The sequence below is a fragment of the Egretta garzetta genome, unplaced genomic scaffold (genome assembly GCF_000687185.1).
Source record: "Egretta garzetta isolate BGI_Z169 unplaced genomic scaffold, ASM68718v1 scaffold248, whole genome shotgun sequence".
NCBI lineage: Eukaryota > Metazoa > Chordata > Aves > Pelecaniformes > Ardeidae > Egretta > Egretta garzetta.
The window spans coordinates 1,596,286-1,616,101 of NW_009260596.1; the positions used below are offsets into that span (position 1 = coordinate 1,596,286).

The 19,816-nt window shown below is 35.6% G+C and overlaps 1 protein-coding gene across 4 annotated transcripts in view; it reads left to right on the forward strand.

Annotated features, from left to right (window-relative positions):
- CEP170 (centrosomal protein 170) overlaps positions 1-19,816 on the forward strand; it is a 75,505-nt gene that overhangs the window by 35,153 nt on the left and 20,536 nt on the right. For 3 of the 4 annotated variants that reach the window (XM_009644695.2, XM_035900265.1, XM_035900266.1), the window contains exons 9-11: positions 4,484-4,633; positions 9,587-9,713; positions 14,786-16,612. In XM_009644695.2, the coding sequence (XP_009642990.1) occupies positions 4,484-4,633; positions 9,587-9,713; positions 14,786-16,612 (2,104 nt within the window). The remainder of the gene's footprint in view (positions 1-4,483; positions 4,634-9,586; positions 9,714-14,785; positions 16,613-19,816) is intronic. The other variant, XM_035900267.1, reaches the window with a different exon arrangement.

Below are 19,816 nucleotides of genomic sequence, written 5' to 3' on the forward strand. Positions count from 1 at the left end.
TTCATTGTGTGGCAGCCATAGTTTTGGCAGTTCTGCAATTGAGAAAACATTGGATTTTCCCTTGGGCTGTCTCAAGACTGACTCTTTTAGCTAGAAGGCTGGCCTGAGATGCGAAGTTATTATCTAGGATCACTGTTATTAGGGGTCGTAAGATCACATAAGTTGGAAAGAACGATAGGAGGTCTCTAGTCCAACCTCCTGCTCAAAGCAGGGTCAGCTTTGAGGTCAGACAGGTTGCCCAGGACTTTATACATTTGGGTCTTCGCACCCTACAAAGACAAAGAAGAGGCAACCTTGCTTGCCTGTCCTCAGAGGGAAAAGACTTTTATGTCCTGTCTGAACCTCTCTTGTTTCAACTTACATGACTTATCCCTTGTGCTCTTGCCATACACCACTGTGAAGAGCCTGGCTGTTAACTTGGTACACTCTCCGTAGGTACTGGGGGATGCTGTTAGGCACCCCAAAAGCCTTCCCTTCTCCAAACTCCTCAAAATCCAGCTTCCCCAGACTCTTCACACAGGGAATGTGTCCTAGCCTTGACCAGCTTGGTGGACCCTGCTGAGTTCCCTCCAGTTAGACAATGTCTCTCATGTACTGGGAGGACCAAAAGTGGATGCAGTCTGTCTCACCTGTTAATCTGTTTGCTTAAGAGGTCAACTGGATTGCAGGTTAAATGAAATTATGTTGACTACATTTCATAAATGGGGCCTGACTTTCTACAGCAATGTTGTTGCTGTTCCCTTGCCATTCAAAATGTCCCGATTTGCAATGGAGGTTGTGTCATGCTTCATAACAATGAAGTAGTAGTTTTAAACACCACCACCACAATTTATACAATGTTTCTGACGGTTCCACCATTACAGCCCTGTGGCAGAGAACCTGCAGGAACTCCATGTAATGGCGCAGATTGGTGCAGTGCCTAGATGTTTCCCTGTCAGTCAGATTTCAGGGATTCTGTGGAAATTATTGTCCTGGTTTTTGTTTTGTAACTTTATGAAACTTGAAGTATTTGGGAAGGATGAAATAATCTAGTCTTTCTGCTAAAATAGAATTTCACAAAAATAAAAAATAATAGGACAGAGCAGGGCAGAAAACTTTTAACTTTCCAGAATGATTGCTTATTATAGGAAGCTGGTAGCTTAGAAATATATTTCTCTGATAGTTTCATTTTTAAATTACATCTATTTTAAAAAAGCATTACTATCTCTTGTTTTTCTTAAAAGAAAAAAAATATTTCTAGGAATTGTTTTCTTCATGGTACATATAGCTACCTAAGTTAAAAAATAAACATCCCCCAGACTCTCGCCAGAAGTGCAAAGTCATGATTTTGTGAAACTCCTTGTTGTTTACCGTGATATAAAAAGTTGTAGAAGATCTAGGAAACTTCTTTTTTCATTGACAGCTGTGTGCTGGATACGTGTAATTTGAGATAGTTAGGAAAGTTCTTGAACTCATAAATGAATGCATAGACTCCCTTTACCTCCGTTATCAAAAAATAAAACAAAAAAGGGCATTCTCCTCATTTTTCAAACAATTCATCATGTCTAAACCTGTATCTTGGAATCTGGCTTCATCTTTTTCTTCACCAAAACACAGTTAATCAAAGTCCAGATGGCAGTTGCTTCTGTTTAAAGCTGTAGCTGCTACTTCTGATAATTACAAACTTTACAGAAAGAAACTTCAGTCTTTTTGTATAAATAGATAGGAGATGCAGTGATGGGCATCATCAGCATTTCCTCAGGACTGTTTTGATTTGATTATCTCCTAGATTTCCCTTAAATGATTTTGAAATCATGAAGATACTTGAAGAACACAACCGTCTGAAGAATTGGAAGCCTTGAAGAATGCCATTCAGTCTTTGTAGGAAGATACAGGTCTCTATCCCTTCAGGCTTCAATCACAACAGCCCACTGTTTGCACACATACCTTATCATAGCAACCCACAAAGCACAAATTACATTTTTCTAAATGATAGCGTTTCCAGCAGAAACCTTCAGGTTATTCCATGTCTGTTTCTGCTGAGGGTATATTCACATTATTTGGTAAACGATGCAAGTGGATCAGTTATTCCTGAAGTTCTGGTAGTATTCATTTTCTGAAGATGTGGGACAGGTGTGTAAGTGATGTTCTAATATTAAGCATGACTTGTTTTATCTTTTGCGTAGTTTTCATATTTAAAGTCAATTATGTATTAATGGCATTGTTGTCAAAGGGTTTTTACATATAACAGTTCTGAAATTTAGTTGTTGGGCTAGATCACACTTGTGTGAATCCCTTCTGTCTTGCTGAGAAGAGGAGCTTTACAGTTGTGTAGTAATGGAACTTCAACAGGGCAGGTGCATGCACATAGCAGTGCTCCTAGATGTAGAATGAATGTGTAGTGTAAAAATACACATTTATTGAAGAAGGTGCTTTGCCTTTCTTTCTAATAGTAGTGTCCCCACATACTTTGCTTATCTTTTCTGGCCTATGATATCCCCAATGTATATACATAGAGAACATTAGGAGGTAAATCTATTACTTGGGTCTTACTCTGCTACCCATATTACCTTTCACAGAAAAAAATAGGCAATATTCAAATTTGCTTAAATAGGACTTCAGTACTAGAAAAGATGAGAGTGAAAGAAAGAAGCATTAGGTGCTGTTGTTTGTGATACAGGTAAAGAAATTTGACATGGTAAAAGAATGTGCCACCAGATAATATGAAGTAATTTACTCTTGTCATATTTTCCGTCACGTACTTATGCAATAAGATCAGACTTTCCTTTCATTGTTAAAAGAGTATGTAAAACTCTGTAATCAATGGAACTACATTAAGCAAGGAAAAAAGTGGCTGTAGAATAGAATAGTAGTCAAAGAAAGGAGGCAGTGGATGATAACTGGTTTGTATCTTCAAAAATTGCTACAACTGCACAAATCAAAAATATATCATTAGAGAGAAAACTTACGTTATATCATGCTTTTTTAAAGAAAAGAAATATTTATTAAAAACTCTTAGCTGGTGCATAGGTATATCTAGATATGATTTACATATTAAATGAAAATTTGGGAGCATTGCCTGAATTTTAGCATTGCAGAAAGCTTGCTTTTTGCATGAGAGCAAAATAAAATTCCGATGCACTTGAAAAAACTTCCTCAATTTTAAATGCGTGAATACTATAGCAACATCTTTCTGGACATTTATAGCATAAATAGCATAAGCAGGAGTTGAATGATGGGGTGCTTTATTTTTTTTTTTTCCTTCCATCTGCTTCTCAGACACTAAAAAACATTGTGGTTTGTGGCCATCTAGTGGTGAGTCCATTTTAAATACACTAACCTTGTTCAGAATTTTAATAAACCAGTCCTCTAGCTTTACTGTGCAAAACCTAATTGCAAAGCAGTTCTGGGGAAAAAGTAATTCTGTGTATCTCTTTCTCTTTTGTGCTAGTAATTTTTTTTACGGAATGATAACGTATGTGAAGGTCATTTCCTTCTTTCCTTTTCTTTATCTTTCTTTAAGACAAAACAATTTTTGATGTTATTTTTTCTTTTTAGCAGCCAATTTTAATGTTTGTGGGGTTTTTCCATTTTTATTCTGTAAATTTTTAATGTCCAAATACCTAGTAGTAGTGAATTTATCGTTTCTGAGGCAGAAATTTATACATTTTGTAAATTATATCTTTCCAAGATACAAAATAGTCTCTAAAATTGCTTTGAATTATACCTCAATTCTGAAAGCAATTCATATGCCTTAATTTGACAAACAATATGCATGCTGGCTCTCCTACTTAAGTCTTTATTACTAAATTGCCTTGATAATAACATTTTTTTAGTATTTTTCTCTATCTGTAATGGTTTTAAATATCATGGGATAATTATTCTATCACAAGTGGAAGGGATTAATATAAGTATCAGTAGGAAGCAGTGCAGTAGAAGAACTATGGCAAGTCACATCTTGAATGAGATGAGGCTACATGGTTTGTGAGACCTGGTAGACTTCTAACATCTGCTAAGTCCTTGAGAAATGAACAACCAAAATCTTGTGTGTATTTGAGAAATAATTCAACAAGCATGTTAGTAGCAGATGTAAGCATTTGTATTTCTTGTTTGCACTAGGTAATGGCAAAAACCTGAAAATTTGGTGGTGCCAGTAATTGTTTTTTTCCTTAAATGGGAAATGGACTGTGAAATGTTTTTTGTAATGATTTTGGCTTTACCTTTTGTTTCTTTCATCAAAGTGTCATTTTTTCATATCTGTCCATTCCAACTAGCAGTTCCTTGAATTTTCACGGTGTTGATGTAGACTTCTGTTCTTTTTTTTAATTGCTGTAGATATTTCTTCCTATTTAATTTGTAGATTTTTCCAAGGTGACAGATAAACATAATACAACAAAAATTATTTAAACTCACTATCCAGCATTCCACCATCCATCCATTAACATTGAACATTGTATCAGGATGGTATTGGGTTAATGTATGTAATGGTTTGTTTCATTTTCAGGTATTTGGAGTGGATGACAGCCAGGATTATAATAGGCCTGTTATCAACGAGAACCAGAAAGATTTAGTAAAAGATTGGGCTATAAATTCTGCCACAGTAGTGCTGGAAGAAAAAAGACCACTGAGTACAACTGGATTTCTTGACACAGAGGTAGAATTTAATTTTTGATGGTCTTCTTTTTTCTTCCAATAAGAGAGAGCACTAGTAACTGACTAGTAAGCGTTAAACAGCAAACAAAACCTTGCCTAGAAAATATTAGCTCAGATATATAAGTATTTTATTTTTCTTAGGTCTTTATTGCATTACCAAAACTTCTCTGTCAGACAGGCACGTTACATTGTGAAGGTGTCTTAAACTTTGCTACCTTTCTATGTGCACTAACACCAGTGTATTGGAAAAGTAGCAGGAGCTTCCTCACAACATTCTATTTGCAACACGCTTTGCACAGTATACGCTTCTTATAAGTTATGCAGCAGAAGTGGGGACAAGCAGGTTATGTTTTATAGCCCAAAGCAAGTAACTATATTAAAATTCAGAAATAAGGTGTGTATTTAAGGTGGGATAAAAAGTCAGCTAGGAGAAAAATGATGGATAATACGTTTCAGATTTTACTCTGAAGCCAGAGGACTTCAGGTTTTTACATTCATGGTTTGAGTTCTCAAGTGAGATGCCACTCATGAGAAGTCACTTATGTTAGGTGCCTCAGAAATAGTATCATTTAATCAGTTGGTGAAAGATTAGGCAAAGGAAAATGCCTGTTCTTTATATATGACTTAGAATATGCACACAAGCTAGATGTTAATCGTATTCCATATTGAAATCATGGGAGACATTCTGATATTGTTGCGATGCATAAACGTGTAATTTGAAATGTGTTGGGAAGAGAACGAGCTCACACTGGACCAGAATTAATCTGGTAACAGTAATGAAGCACACCACGCTTACTTCTACTTGCCATGGCAAACTGTTTCTGAAGTATAGTCCTGTAAATTAGCAAACTTTATAAATAAGCAAATTTTCTGGAATATATCAGGAGCTTAAAGTATGACTTCATGTGCCCGCCATGCAAATACATTATTTTTATCATGGTTGTATTTTAGCTACTGTGCAGTCTCGATACACTGAGTATGTTACTGTATGTAGATTAGTGTCTTTGAATAGTTTCTCTGAAGTTACTGCTTCAAGTAAACTATTGCCATAGCATATGGGCATATCATATGGAAGAATTTGACAGACTTTGCCTTTCACCTTGCTGCTTTGCATGAATCTATAACTGTGATCTTTCTCTCTTTTCTTTTTCATGCCTTTTGCAGCATTCAGCTCTTTTGTGCCGTATATTAAAAGCATCGATGTTTTTCCATTTCTGTAATTTCATAAGCAGCAGAAGAATATATGATTGATTTTATGAACGTAATTGAGCTTTCAAAGTGTCATATTTTGCAAGTAACAGGGTTTGATTTTAGAGACTGAGACTACTTCTGTGATCATAGGAGAGGTTTTAGAATCCTTCTGGCAATGGTATAGTAAAACTCACTTTGATTTAGGTTGAAATTACAAGAACGATGCCTTTTTATTACAGTGATTTCTTTCCTGAATAAAAAGGTCTTCATATATTGGGAAGGGAGTGGGTTATTTGGGATAGTCTTAATTTACAAGATTATTATGAGGCATGATAGGGGAAAAAATGGAAGTTGTCTGGTAGGTAAAGAAGCAAAACTGACATAAGCAATGTGGATATAGCAAGAATTAGTGTAAGAAGAGATGAGGACAGATGAAGATGGAAAAAAGCTTACCAGAATAAGTTAAAAATAAAGTTGGTTGTTGTGTATATAGAAGTAGAAGAGAAGCTATTTCAGAGAGAGAGAGGTGTGTTTTATAGTATCATAATGGAAAACAATTGTGGGGATAACTATAGAAAGAAAAATTAAATATTTAAAGTCTTATTACCAAAACTTACACTTGTTCTGTCATTGGGAAAGGGAGAGGCAAATGTGTTTGATTTGTAAAGTACATGAGTATCATGTTCTCGTTGTATACAAACTTTTCTGCTTGTGGCTTTTGGAAGACTTGCTGCATTACTGAGCTGCAGGTCATAAGTTAATAAACCTATTGAAGTTCTTGGCTAAATAGTCAGGTAACCTCAGGGTACCTCAGGACTCCAGGCTTCCATCCACTCAGATTGTGGGTGGACCTTGTTCCAGCTGCCCATCACAGTTGTACCTATAGATGGTTTAGCAGAATGATGCGAATTCAGAACATGATTGACGTAGAAAAAGCAGAGAAAAAAAAATCTAAGATATTTCAATTCAGGAAGATGGAAAAGATAGGTTGGGAAATTACGAAGATTTTATAAAACAATTTTGGGGTTGAAAGATTATTCTGAACTTAAATATCTTAACTTTACAGGGCTTGTGAAGTATTGTAAATAACATGCTTGGAAAGAACCTAAAAATTGCTTTTCTTACAAAGAAAACCTCAGCTTTTCCTTTGATATGGCAAGCTCTGGTATTTTGGAGTAGTGTAAGTCACAAGACTAAATAAAATGCAGACTGAATGTCTGACACAGTTGGATAGAGCCTGCGTGCACTGGTTCTTGCCTTTTCAATGATTACAGATAGGCAGAAAATATCTATTTAAAATATTTAAATGTTTTTATTTTCTATATTATAAGCTGCCACTTGCCAACCAAGGTAAGTGTGATTTAAGAACGAAAATAAGATGGAGAACAAAGAGAATATTGTTGTTATTATTTATTCTTACTACATGAACTTGATTAATAAAAATACGGCAGACGTTGGGGTTATGATTTATCCATCCTGCTTGCATTTAATTTTCAGTGGCCAATTACCTATGTTAACTACAGTTCTTAAGTAATGTACATGGTTTATCAACATTGTCTTTGATGTGCTTCTTAAGGACATATCTCTGTTTTGTTTGTTTGTTTGGGTTTTTATTTTTTTGTTAAGACTACAGCACAGTTAGTATCTGCAGGGTCATCAGTGCCATTGACTACAATGTTCCTTTTCCTGTTTTGAATCCCCATTTTGTGTCTTTCCCACTGAATATAATACTGCTGACATTCTGAATACTGAATAACTTTATTCATCTAAATATTTGCTATATTGCTTCTTAGAAGTGGAGAACTGTTGTGTGTATTTAGAGGCTGGGTTGCCTTTTGTTTGTCCTTTCTAATTGCACTAATTTCCTGTCCTTCTGTAGAGCAAACCAGTCAATCTGAAGTCTGAACTTAGATCCTATACTGAAATGTGGGATGATTGTGTCACGTCATATGGCTGTGAAAAGGCAAATACCCTGGAAAATGTATTGTCAGTAGAAAAGGGAAGCGTTGTCGCTATGGCAGAAAGTGTTAGTGAAACTTCTGAAATACTGGCACGCTAGAATTGTTACCATTTTTGGTTAAGAAGGGTGAATACAAGACTAGAGGAGGTACAAAGAGGTTACTCATATTATTAAGGGAATGGAGATTTACCTTACAAGAACAGATTGATACAAGTCATTTAGTCCAGCAAAGTAGTAGCTGAGATGAGTACAACTGCTGGGTTTTGCTGTGTAAGTGGTGTAAATGCAACAGCAGGAAAAAGAACTATTTGAGATAGATGTCAATGTTGTTACAGGAACAAATGTGAAGACATTGGCTGTAAATACAGTGAGTATGGCAAATTGAAAAAAAGATCATCACCCCTGGAGGAATATGGTTCTGAAGCAGGTAGAGTGGGGAGGGACTAAAAGAACTGCTTTCAAGATGGCACTTCAATTTATGGAAGGATGGCATATATGATTCTTACAACATGAGATGACTGGAATGTGTGTATGAAAGGCCTTTTTTTTTTTTTTTCTTTTTTGCTTCAGCTTGTTGAAATTTATTTTCAAAAAATCATTATACTGCTCTGAAATGCCAAGTATTGGAGATGCTTCCAGTTACTGTGTGTGTGCTCTGGGTTTTTTTTCAGATGTAGAGCCTGAAACCCTAAATCTTCAGCCTGAATAATAAGTCTACAGAAATCCATTGGTATATTTTCTGAAGATCTGTTACTCTAATTTAGTTTGCATATGTGAAAAGCATGAGGGAAAGCATGTTTAACTTGAAGTTAAAAGGCTGGTATCTCTTATGTAAATTCAGCTTTTCTGAAAGACTAGGAAATTTCTTTTGGTATTCAAGAGAACATTTGGAGGATTGCTTACTTGAGAGCCTGTAAGATGCAAATTGATGTGGATTATAGGAAGACATTAGGATAACTGAATGTGACTTTTTTAATGTGTGTTTTATAAACCTCTCACCTTTTGCATGCGTTTAAACTACTATCAAAAGAAACTGCTTTTCATAGCTTTGTTTGTGCTTGTATATACAGAGAGTTGAAAAAACACACATTTACATCCCCTACTATGTAGAAAATGGTTTTTTGGCAGTGTAATTACGTTCATAGAAAAGTAATTTATCATGTTGCTTGACTACAGTTAATTTGCAAAGTCTTAATGTATTTGTTGTGATCAGATTTCTGCTATGGATCATATCTGTATTTCTGGATTTGGTTAGGTGATGCAGAAAGAACTAGTTTTCTTAAGAGTTTTCTGTAGCAAAGATAATTGGGTCATTTATCATATTTGGGGTTGGATGTAATTAACTGTTTTATTAAAGATGGAAGTTCACCAGTACAGATATGAAATAGAGAAAAGAAAGTTTAGAGAAAGGAAACAAAAATGAGGCTTCAGCAGTAGTTATCAGTGCATAAATGGTGCACATTTTTGCATGGAGTTTTCGTAATATTCTTTCTGGCACCCTTTTCCTTGCATTGTGTTCAGAAATGCCTATAAATAACAGAAACATTGTATTGCCTTCCTTTGCTTTAATTTTATAAAATTATAAAATTTTGCTTCTAAGAAACTAATTCACAATGTGCAAATTTGTATAGTAGTTCAAAGAAATTCTTTGGTGCATCTCTGACTTACTACATTCATAAAACTCCTTTTTGAACTTCCTCCAGGAAAGTAGTGTCTGATGTATCTATTCAGGAAAAACCTGGAAGGAGGACATGCTTTTTATCACACAGCTGTAATTTTTCTTCTGCTTTTTTTATTCCTTAGGAAGGTTCTACTGCCCCTGGAAGTAAACGTTGGGTATCTCAGTGGGCCAGTTTGGCTGCTAATCACACACGTCATGACCAAGATGACATCAGGTTGGAGTCATCTGTGCCCGCTCCAGTAGAAAACGGTATTAAAAGCTGTTCTTGATGTTATAATTTCTGCTAAAGAAACCTATGAAAGGGAGAAAAGAGTGTTTATATACCTACATAAGCAGCTTTCTTACACTTAGTACCTCATCTTCACCTGAAATTCTTCCATGTCATTGAGAAGAAACAGCATAAAAATGTGCTCAACAGTAGTGTTGTTTGGCATTGCAGAAGGAGTGCCAATATTAAACTGAATGTTAATAAAACAAAAAGTATAAAAACTGTTTAAAGAAACTTTCACTTTAATTCCGTTTGGGTTGGTCTGCATAGTATGTTTCTTTCCTTACATTTTTTGCAATTCTAGCCCCAAATTGGACTCAAATGAATTGATTGTTAAACAGTCCAACCTGAGACTTCGTTATTCAGTCATTATTCAGCTGAAGCATAGCATACTTTCTTATTTTGGAAACATAGAAAACCCTCTGTTTCTTGAAAACCTTAGAAACCTTTTCCTCAGCCATGAACGACTTTATCTCCCTTTCTTGTGAGTGCTGGATGTTCAGGCTATGTCTCTCCTTGGTTAAACTATTCACATTTCTTACTTTAAATGGTTTGTTCTTCAAGATCTACACTCTGGGCTATAAAGGAGTTGCATACCTTACTTTACTTCTCCTCTGCTGTTTTTTTTCCTCTCAATTTCACCATAGTGATGTTGATTTAACATGGAATTCTAATGTAATTTTTATGCTCATACTTGTGTATTGAGGTGGAGTTAATGTATCTCTTCATTGCAAAATTGACTGGTAACTACAAAAGGATATTACATTAATGAATACTTCATATTCTGAAAGCGATATGCTGTTTAGTGAAAAATTAACTAATTATCTATCTACTTCTTGAGATACGTTTTTGTCCTGCAACTCCAGTATTTCCTCTTATTCCAGCTGACTTTGAAATTTTCAGTATTAAAGCAAAGTTTAAAAGATTAGGGGAAAAACTAGTTTTTAGAAGTAGAAATGCTTTTCTGTGTATACCACTTCTGCAGATATACTACCATTTGCAGAACATGTCCAATAACCTCTTGTCAGACATTGGTGAGTAGAATAAATTATTTTTTCTCTAGTTTTGAGCAGTTTTTTAGAGTATTTTTTTCCCGAAAGTTACATTTGCAAGTGTAATGTGTGTTCTCTGCTTTTTTGTGATAGCTACTGGCTTTCAAGAATTTTCAAGAATCCATGTCTGTTACAATTTCAGAGCAAGCTACATCTTTGACCTATAAGTTAGTCTTCCAGAAGACTACATTTTCAACTGATAAAACCAAGTCTTTACTGCTTTGAGAGCAGAACCATGATTTTCTCCCTGCTTAGACTGCAAACCTGGTCCCAGCATTCTGCCCAGCAGTCAGGCCTTCTGCAGAAAAAAAATTGCCTATTACTGAGTTCTTTGTTTTTTCGCTCTGTTTTTTCCACCACCACCTTAGGTCCTCAGACCAGTGTAAAAGTGTAGTGAAAGATTTCTCTAAAGCATTTATCTGTTCCAGATGACAAAAAAAAAAAATAATGAAATTGTCTGTATTTTTCTGCCCAAATTCTAGGTTTCTTGATAACTCCCTTTGTTTCTGTCCCAGCTTAGATGAACTGAACCAGTCTCAACTGCTCAATCTTGAATCCAATTGGTGATAATTATATTTTTTTTTCTTGCAAATTCCCTCTATTTGTCCTACAACACCTTAACTTATTTGTAACTAATATATGGATTACCTAAGTGGATTTGTGATAGATTTAGTTTACTGCCCTCAGATTTTAGATAACAATAACAAATTAATTTGGGATACTTTTTATGTTCTTTATAGAGATCTCACCTGTACAATTTACTCTTTACTGGAAAAACAGCCAGTTAGCTTTTCCACAAAAGTGTTAGCTTTTAATTCTGTGTATTATTCTGGCACAATGAAAGGAATAGAAAGAACATGACTTTCAATTCTGAAGTTGAATAAATAAATTGACTACTTAAAAAAAAAAAAAGGTGAAACTGAAATATTATTGGAAATTTCTTCCAAAATGAAGGTTCTGTGATGTATTGATTAGTAACTGAATTTCTGTTTAGGTCTGTATTCAGCAGATGAAAGTATACATCAGCATGTTTAATTAACTGGTTCATCAAATACAGTTATTTTTCTGATAATTTAGTTTTGAAGTACATTCAGATGGTTCTAAAATCATAGAAGGTGAGGCCATTTATTAAAGCAAGCAGTAAAATACATTCCAACTTCATAGTCTTATTTTACTTTTTGGGGAAGTTTATGAAGAAATTTTGCTTTTGATGTTGCATAATGCAAACTTCTGTATCAATGCATAGAAGAATTTCTACCAGTAACTGCTGCTTCTGTAGAGTAGCTTTTCCACCCCTCATAGTAGGTGAACTTTGCATAGGACACTAAAAGTCAAAGGAATGGAAAGGGGAAAAATTAAATTATCTGAAATACCTTGTACATAGAATAGTGGAAATCAAGAGCAAATTTTGCACTACTTGGAAGAATCAGGTATACATACAAGGCACTTAAAGTCATAACTCTTGAGACTGATCATTTGTGTGGTTAATCAGGGGGTTTGGTGGCCTTCTGGTTTTTGTATTGTTTTAAATTGTCACTTTCAGATGGAACACTAGCTAGGATCTTCTTCAGAGAGCTGAATGCTTCTTTTACTATTATAAGAACTTTATGATTTAAGTGAAGCAAATACTGCGTAGTGCATACCCATACTGCAAGAATTGTGAAATAATTAAGGAGAAATCCAGAAAGCATTCAAGCACCAGAAATGTAATGAAAATACAATTTGATGCGTATGTCCAAAGACCAATTCACAAAATCTATCTTGTTGGCTTTGATGCCTGTATTTTCTTTAGAATCTTAGTAGTTAATCTTCACATAACGTGTATAGCCAAAGACAGTGCTGAACAACTTCACAACTTTATTCTACTAAAGGCTATTTGAAATCCACCAAGAAGCGAGTTACATGCCTAAATATGTATTAAAGGTTTGATCTGGTAGGTATGTCTGAGAAAAGTCAATCTTCACAGATAGCAACCATATTAATTTTCACTGAACCTCCAATTTTTTTATAATTTCCAAGAAAAATAGTCCAGGAACTAGAAAACCTTGCTTAGATTTCAGAGATATCTCCTGCTTCTCAAGTGAATGTCCTAACACGGATTATACAAAAAAGAGGTGTGGGTCATTTTGTAGTCTTCATCAAAAGTGTGACTCTGTGCAGAGAGAAAAGAAAGATTGAAGAGCTCAGATAGACAAAGTAGCAAATACGTACAATTGTACAATATGTACAATTGTATACTTACAGTATGATTGTTGATATTCAATTGAGTGAATTTTCTGCCTAAAGAGTATTCTATATCCACTAAGAATTCAATGAAAGTGGTTAGCAGTAGTACTGCATTTTTGATGCTTGTTATAAATTTTCTATATATTTTTATACCCGTCTTGTTTGCGTTAAAAGCATTCTTTTTGCTCTCCCAACCATAGTAAGTTCTTTCTTCATCAGTAGGGCTTTTCAATACTGCTGAAAGAGCATCTCCCAGCACTGCAGCCTCTTCCTTGAGGGGAGGTTTCACAGGGAGAGGCTGTAGCTCCTTGGTGAGACAAGACCTTGAGCTGTGGAACAGGCAAGTAGGAAGGAGGGGGATCCTGCTCTATTCCGTGCCTTTGAAATCTGGTGCTGAATATGTTTAGGAATGTAAGACTTCTTTTCTACTCCCTGTTGTAATTGTGTGCTGATATAACAGTGATTTGTTGTGTACCTATTTTAACCTACTGTAAGAGCATAAAAACTACATTCGTATATACAGTCCCAGTGTACACAGCTGGCTAAAAGAGTTTGATTTCAGAGACAGCATATCTTGTGTAGCTCAAATTCTTGTATCTGTGAAAACTTTCCTTTTTATATGAGAGCGATCCTAGCCCATATTATGGAACATACGTGCTGAAATTACAGTGAAGCAGGAAAAAATACCATGCTCCCTCTGCAAGAATGACACAAGTGTTCATGAAGTGTTCCTTTTACCAGTGTACCGTCACAGAGTGTCAGCAAGGTAGTAGTTAGCCCAAGATGCCACACAATCAGGCGATTGTTCAATCACAACCAAAATTACCCATGTTTGGGAAGAAATTCTGCCTGTTTATAGGAGAACAGGAGGAAAGGATGTTGTTCTGTCTTTGCACTCTTACCCTGCCTCTGAAATGACTCCTTCCCTTTTCCTGAATATGCTAGTTTTAGGAAGTACGCTTTTGGAAGATGGCTTTTTCTGTCCTAGTCATGTCTCTGTGATAAACCAGAAATGGTTCATTGCAGTAATTCCATTGCAACCTTTTAGACATTGCTTTCATAGGTGCATGCTCTGTATTAGCACTTTGGACTGTGTAGAATGAACTGTTCTTTTGTATGACGCTCTTAACATTAAACTTCTAGTAATACAGAAATATTTTCTTGATATATGTAATCTCTTTAATCAGGAGATACCCGTTCTAAATTATGTTAGCGTATGATTTTGTTCAGGTTTTATTACAAAATGTATTGCAACAGTGAAATGAAATAATATAGCTAGTTATGTACAATTTACTTATTATAGATTGGAGGTAGTTAATGTAATTCACAGAGTTTCCACTCTGTAATAAGAAGAGCGTTTCCAGTCTTTCCTGTAAAGAGGAAATGGTTATTCAAAAATGAAATGAGAATAAGACATGATTATTCATGAGAATAGGTAATGATTATTCAAAAATGGAATGAGAATAGGACAAGCAGTAATGGGCTAAACTGGAGAAAGTCCACCTCACGTTAAAGAATAAGAAGTTATCTACCTAAATAGCTTGTAGGGCTAGTCAGATCTCCATCAACTGAGATTTTTAACTTGTTAAATGTTTTTAAATGTCTGTTTGTCTAAGTATAACCAATCCTGCCGTAGAACAGAGGGATGGACTAATGACTTTTTTCAGTTCTGTTTTATGTTGTTTTATTAGTCTTACGCAGTCTTAAGAATTTAATGTTTCTATTTACCTTGCTACTGAATGAATTCTCAGATACTTTTTTGTTTTTCATTTTAGACACAGACATCAGTGAGTCTGGTATTTCTGTTAGAAGCACTGGTTCAGCTGCTTCTATGACCAGCCAAGGTGAGCGAAGGAGGAGGACACTTCCACAGCTTCCCAAAGACGAGAAGGTGAATGAAAGCTCAAAAGCAAAAACTGCATCTCATCAGAGATCAGAAATAGGTGAAAAGCAAGACACTGAACTTCAGGAGAAGGAAACTCCAGCTTGTGCCTCAGATGTTGACAGCAGAAGTATAGCTAAGTCAAGCAGAACAGTAAATGGTCTTTCACCCAAAGCTACTGGAGACAAAGTTTTTTCTTTCCCCAGCTCTTCCAGTAAAGAGAGAGTTGAAACTGGCAGAGAAACTTCTGTGGTGAAACAAGCTTTAGCAAAGATTCAACAAGAAAGAAAGGAGCAAGGACACTGGACACCCACAAAATTATCATCTACAAAACCTGCTGCAAACCAGGTTGAGAAAGGTATGGAGGAGATTGGTGTGTCACCCAAAACACTGGATAATCAAGACAAAGCTCCTGGACATGTTACAGATAAAGCAGAAATGAAGTTGGCACAGAGTGAGGGAAAAAGAAGAAAAAATGAGGAAACCATTAAAGGACAAAGTCCTAAAGCATCTGGAGGAGAAAAAAAGGAATCTTCAAAACCATTAGTGAGGCAAGGTAGCTTTACCATAGATAAGCCTAGCACAAATATACCTATAGAACTTATTCCTCACATTAATAAGCAAAGTGCATCTGCTGCCCCTTTAGCATCTGCAAACAGGATACGTGACAGAAGTGACTCAATGGACACTGATTCCAGTCTAGATACAACACTCATTTTGAAAGACACAGAAGCTGTAATGGCTTTCCTTGAAGCTAAATTGCGTGAAGAAAATAAAACTGATGAAGGTCCTGAGACTCCTAGCTATAACAGAGATAATTCCATATCACCAGAATCAGATGTAGATACAGCCAGCACAATCAGTCTCGTTACTGGCGACACTGAAAGAAAATCCACACAGAAGCGGAAGAGCTTTACAACCTTATATAAAGATAGATGTTCCTCTGGCTCCCCTTCAAAGGATGTTTTAAAATCTTCTGCAACAAGTGCCAGAGAAAAGATGGAGAAGAAAACTAAAAGTCGATCTTCAGATGGTGGGTCTAGAGCTGATGCTCGCAAAACTGTGCAATCCAGTGGAAGAATGAGACAACCATCAGTAGATTTGACAGATGATGATCAAACATCTAGCGTACCTCATTCTGCCATTTCTGATATCTTATCATCTGACCAGGAAACCTACTCTGGCAAATCACATGGAAGAGTTCCTTTTGCCTCAGCAGATGAACTTTTGCATTCCAAAATGGAAGGAAAGTCAGCTAAATCAAAAACATCGCCCATTGCACTTGGGCAATCTAGTAAATCTACCACTCTTCCAAGACCTCGTCCTACAAGGACTTCTCTCTTGCGCAGAGCACGGCTTGGTGAAGCCTCAGATAGTGAGCTAGCTGATGCCGATAAGGCTTCAGTGGCTTCCGAAGTGTCCACTACAAGTTCTACATCAAAACCTCCATCAGGGAGGAGAAGTATTTCCAGAATAGACTTACTCGCTCAACCTCGCAGAACTCGACTTGGCTCTTTATCAGCACGTAGTGACTCTGAAGCAACAATAACTAGAAGCACTGCCTCATCTCGTACCCCAGAAGCTATTATCAGAAGTGGTGCAAGGTTAACATCAGCGGGAGATAGTAGTAAAGTTTCTGCTAGAACTCGAGCCAATAGCATTTCTCGACTTTCCGATTCAAAATCCAAATCTTTGGCTTCAGCTCATAGTTCTCCCTCAGGTATGTGAGATTATTTGAACTAGTCTTATACAATACTAGATGGTTTTCATGTGTGGAATTTTTTTTTACGTTTAAATTTTTTTTTAAGGAATGGTTCTTAGGAAACATTTGTTGAGTTTTAGTTGATGCAGTCTTTCTCTTTGGAGTAAGAGGCTTCCTTGGCAGGGCTTGTGGATGTTTCTGGCTTAAAATCATAAAGACAAGTAATTGTAATCCTTTAACTCTTTAGATTTTTTAAAATTGAAACCAGTAACAAAGAATTGCACCGAGGCATTCAGATGTGGCGGCGCTGATTTGCATTGGTACAAAACCAGAGCAGAGATCTCTTTGCTCAAGTCACAGTAGAAGTTCAGACAGCAGCACCTTTTACTACATAGAAGGTATAATATTTATTTGTAAGGCAGGCTTGTAAATAATGCTGAATAGCAAGTGTTCCATGAGGTATGCCCTGGGCATCTGTAGGATAATTGTACTTGTAATTTAAGATTATCTTCCAGAACTACAAAAGTGAGATTTGTTTGATAAGAATGATAACAATGAAGTAACAAACAGAAAAATTAAACACAAACACTACCTAACTAAATACCATAAAGTTAAGTAATTTATATTAAAATGTTTGCCTTGCCTTGGAGTAGTTTCTCTTCTCTGTTCCAAATCATGACGATGAATGACTTCATCATGATTTCCAAATCGTGTTGATCTTCTTTCGTGTGGTAATTACTTTACTAATATTTATTCCTTTACTAATATTTATTCCTTTACTAATATTATCTTATGTATGAAAGGAAAAATCCATACAATTGATTAATTTTAACTTATTATTCTGTTAGAAGTTAACCTAACACTTTAAGTGCAAGCAGCGTGAAAGGCTGCTGGTTCTCTTCCAACAGCAATATTAAATCAACCAAAATTAAAATGTGGTAATTAAAATTAAATAAGTCAGCTTTCATGTGGAATGAATATCTAAAATTGGTATCCTCTTGCTTTTTGAATTGTCTTACTACCAGCTTGGCCTTACTTGAAGCCAATCCACAATCTAAGAAAAAATAAACAGAATAGCTTCCAGTGTTGTGTGTTACTGAGATAGTATATTCTCCTTTACTTCTTCCCATTCAGAGATGATATAAACATCTGTGATACTTAAAACTTCCCACAGTTGTACTGCCCTTTTGTTGCTTGTATATCATAAATGTACCTTAGGACTCTTAGCAGTGTTTATTCCCCAAACAGGTATCTTTTGGCTATGTCATTTACTAGCTGAATCGAAATTTCTGTAGAAATACGGTGTTCACTGAACTATGAAGTTGAATCTGTTTAATATTATGACAGGTGTCTACAAAGATGCAAAAAAAGGTGAAACTTCGGAGAAAAACCTCAGTCTTTCCTTGTAAAATATCATTAGAAAAGTAGCATGTTTTCAATTTTAATCAAAGTTTTTAATTGATGTGTGCAGCCTCAAAGGTGGCAACATTAGGTCAGGGAAGAGTGTCAGTTAAGACTGCTTCTATAAGTTTACTTTAGTAATTAACACTAGTTCACATCGTGATACTGCTGATTTTTTAAAAGGTAAAGCCCAGATGTTACTTGTCACTTCACTGCTGCTTGTGTTTTTCACAAAACTGTACATGGATTTTGAGTTTTGTGTCCATGTGAACTATTGCATGCTGCCTAAACTTTTCCCAGGTTGCTGCACTGAAGTGGTTTGCTGCTTCTGTTCCGGGGAGTGGGTGTATCTTTCTCGTCCCAGTCTACTAGTCTATCACAGTCATCTTTGTTTAATGTTCATTTCATTTACCTGCATTACACAGTCAAAGTTCACTGTAGCTTGTATAAAATACTCTCTTTCCAAGAGAGAAAATACGCCTTCTTCTCATGAGCTATCCCAACATAATAAGATAGGTATTTTAAAAAGGCCTTTGTTACAAAAATCTACAGTAGAAATAGCTTCTGTCATAAAAAGCTTTATCAGTTTATATATCAAAATCAGGGAGAAGCCTATATCAGTATAAAGGTGAAAATCTGAAAGCAATTAATAAAGCAGTCAGATACTTTCAAAACAAAATCATGCCTTTATAAATCAATCAAATCTTGTTACTATGTAATTAAGGAATATTATTACTACTGGTTAGGATCTGGAGTTCTAGATTTTGTCTGTATCAGTAAGCTTATTGTCTAATTTTTTTACTGGACTACTTAGGGTATACTTTAGGAAAATCTGAAATGCTTTACAAGTGGTATAATCTAGTATAAACAGGAGTGTGTGTGTGTGTATATGTATCTCTCCTATTATAGGCCACTACTCAGTACATCCCCATTTTTCCATTAGCATATTATAAAATGCTGCTAATAACTACCCAACACAGCAAGTTATTAATAATATTATTATTTTATCCTTAGATAAAGATATGTAAGACATCTTTGAATAGTATGTGTTACTTGTATGCAGTATATAAAGATGGAACGTAGCAGAAGCTTTTTGATCCAAAGCATATAATTCCTGAATTTAATTTTGTATCTAGAAAAGTCAACAAGTCACTTAATTTTAGCACTTTTGGAAATTACTAATGAAGTGCCTGACAAAAGTGCCTCTACCATTTGAGCGTGTTCTACTTTGGGCACATTTAGTCAAGGTATAACAGTGGTGTATTTTCTTCTCTCCCTGGACCTAGAAAGACTGGAAAATGAATGATCATTACCAATATAGGGTTTTGGTTTGGGTTTTTTTTTTTCATTTTTAGCAGAAGACTGGTTGCTCTCAAAGTGTTAAAAATGTTCAATGGGTCTTCTCATCAGAGTTCAGTTAACATTACTGCATCGTAGTTAAGTATCACTTACTTATAAATGAACGGGCAAGCAGATAAATGGAATGTATTGGATGAGAATTACCAGCATCAAATTAATTACCAGGGTGTTTCTGTGGTAGGAGGCTTGATAACTGACAACACTGCGAAGACATGTGAAGCAGAATTAGTAATTTTATAGCACAAGCAATGAAAGATTTAATCAAGGTACTGAATCATCAAACAGTAGAGTGTGATCAATAAAAACAGAGAAGACCAAAGACCTTTTTTCAAAATTGCGGAGGAAAATTGGAGATGATGTTACAGAAGGAGCTATATATTGGGGAAAAAAACAACAGGATCAGACCTAGTGCAAAGTGCTAAACTGCAACTTTAAAATTAAGCATTGAGTCAGAACCTTGAG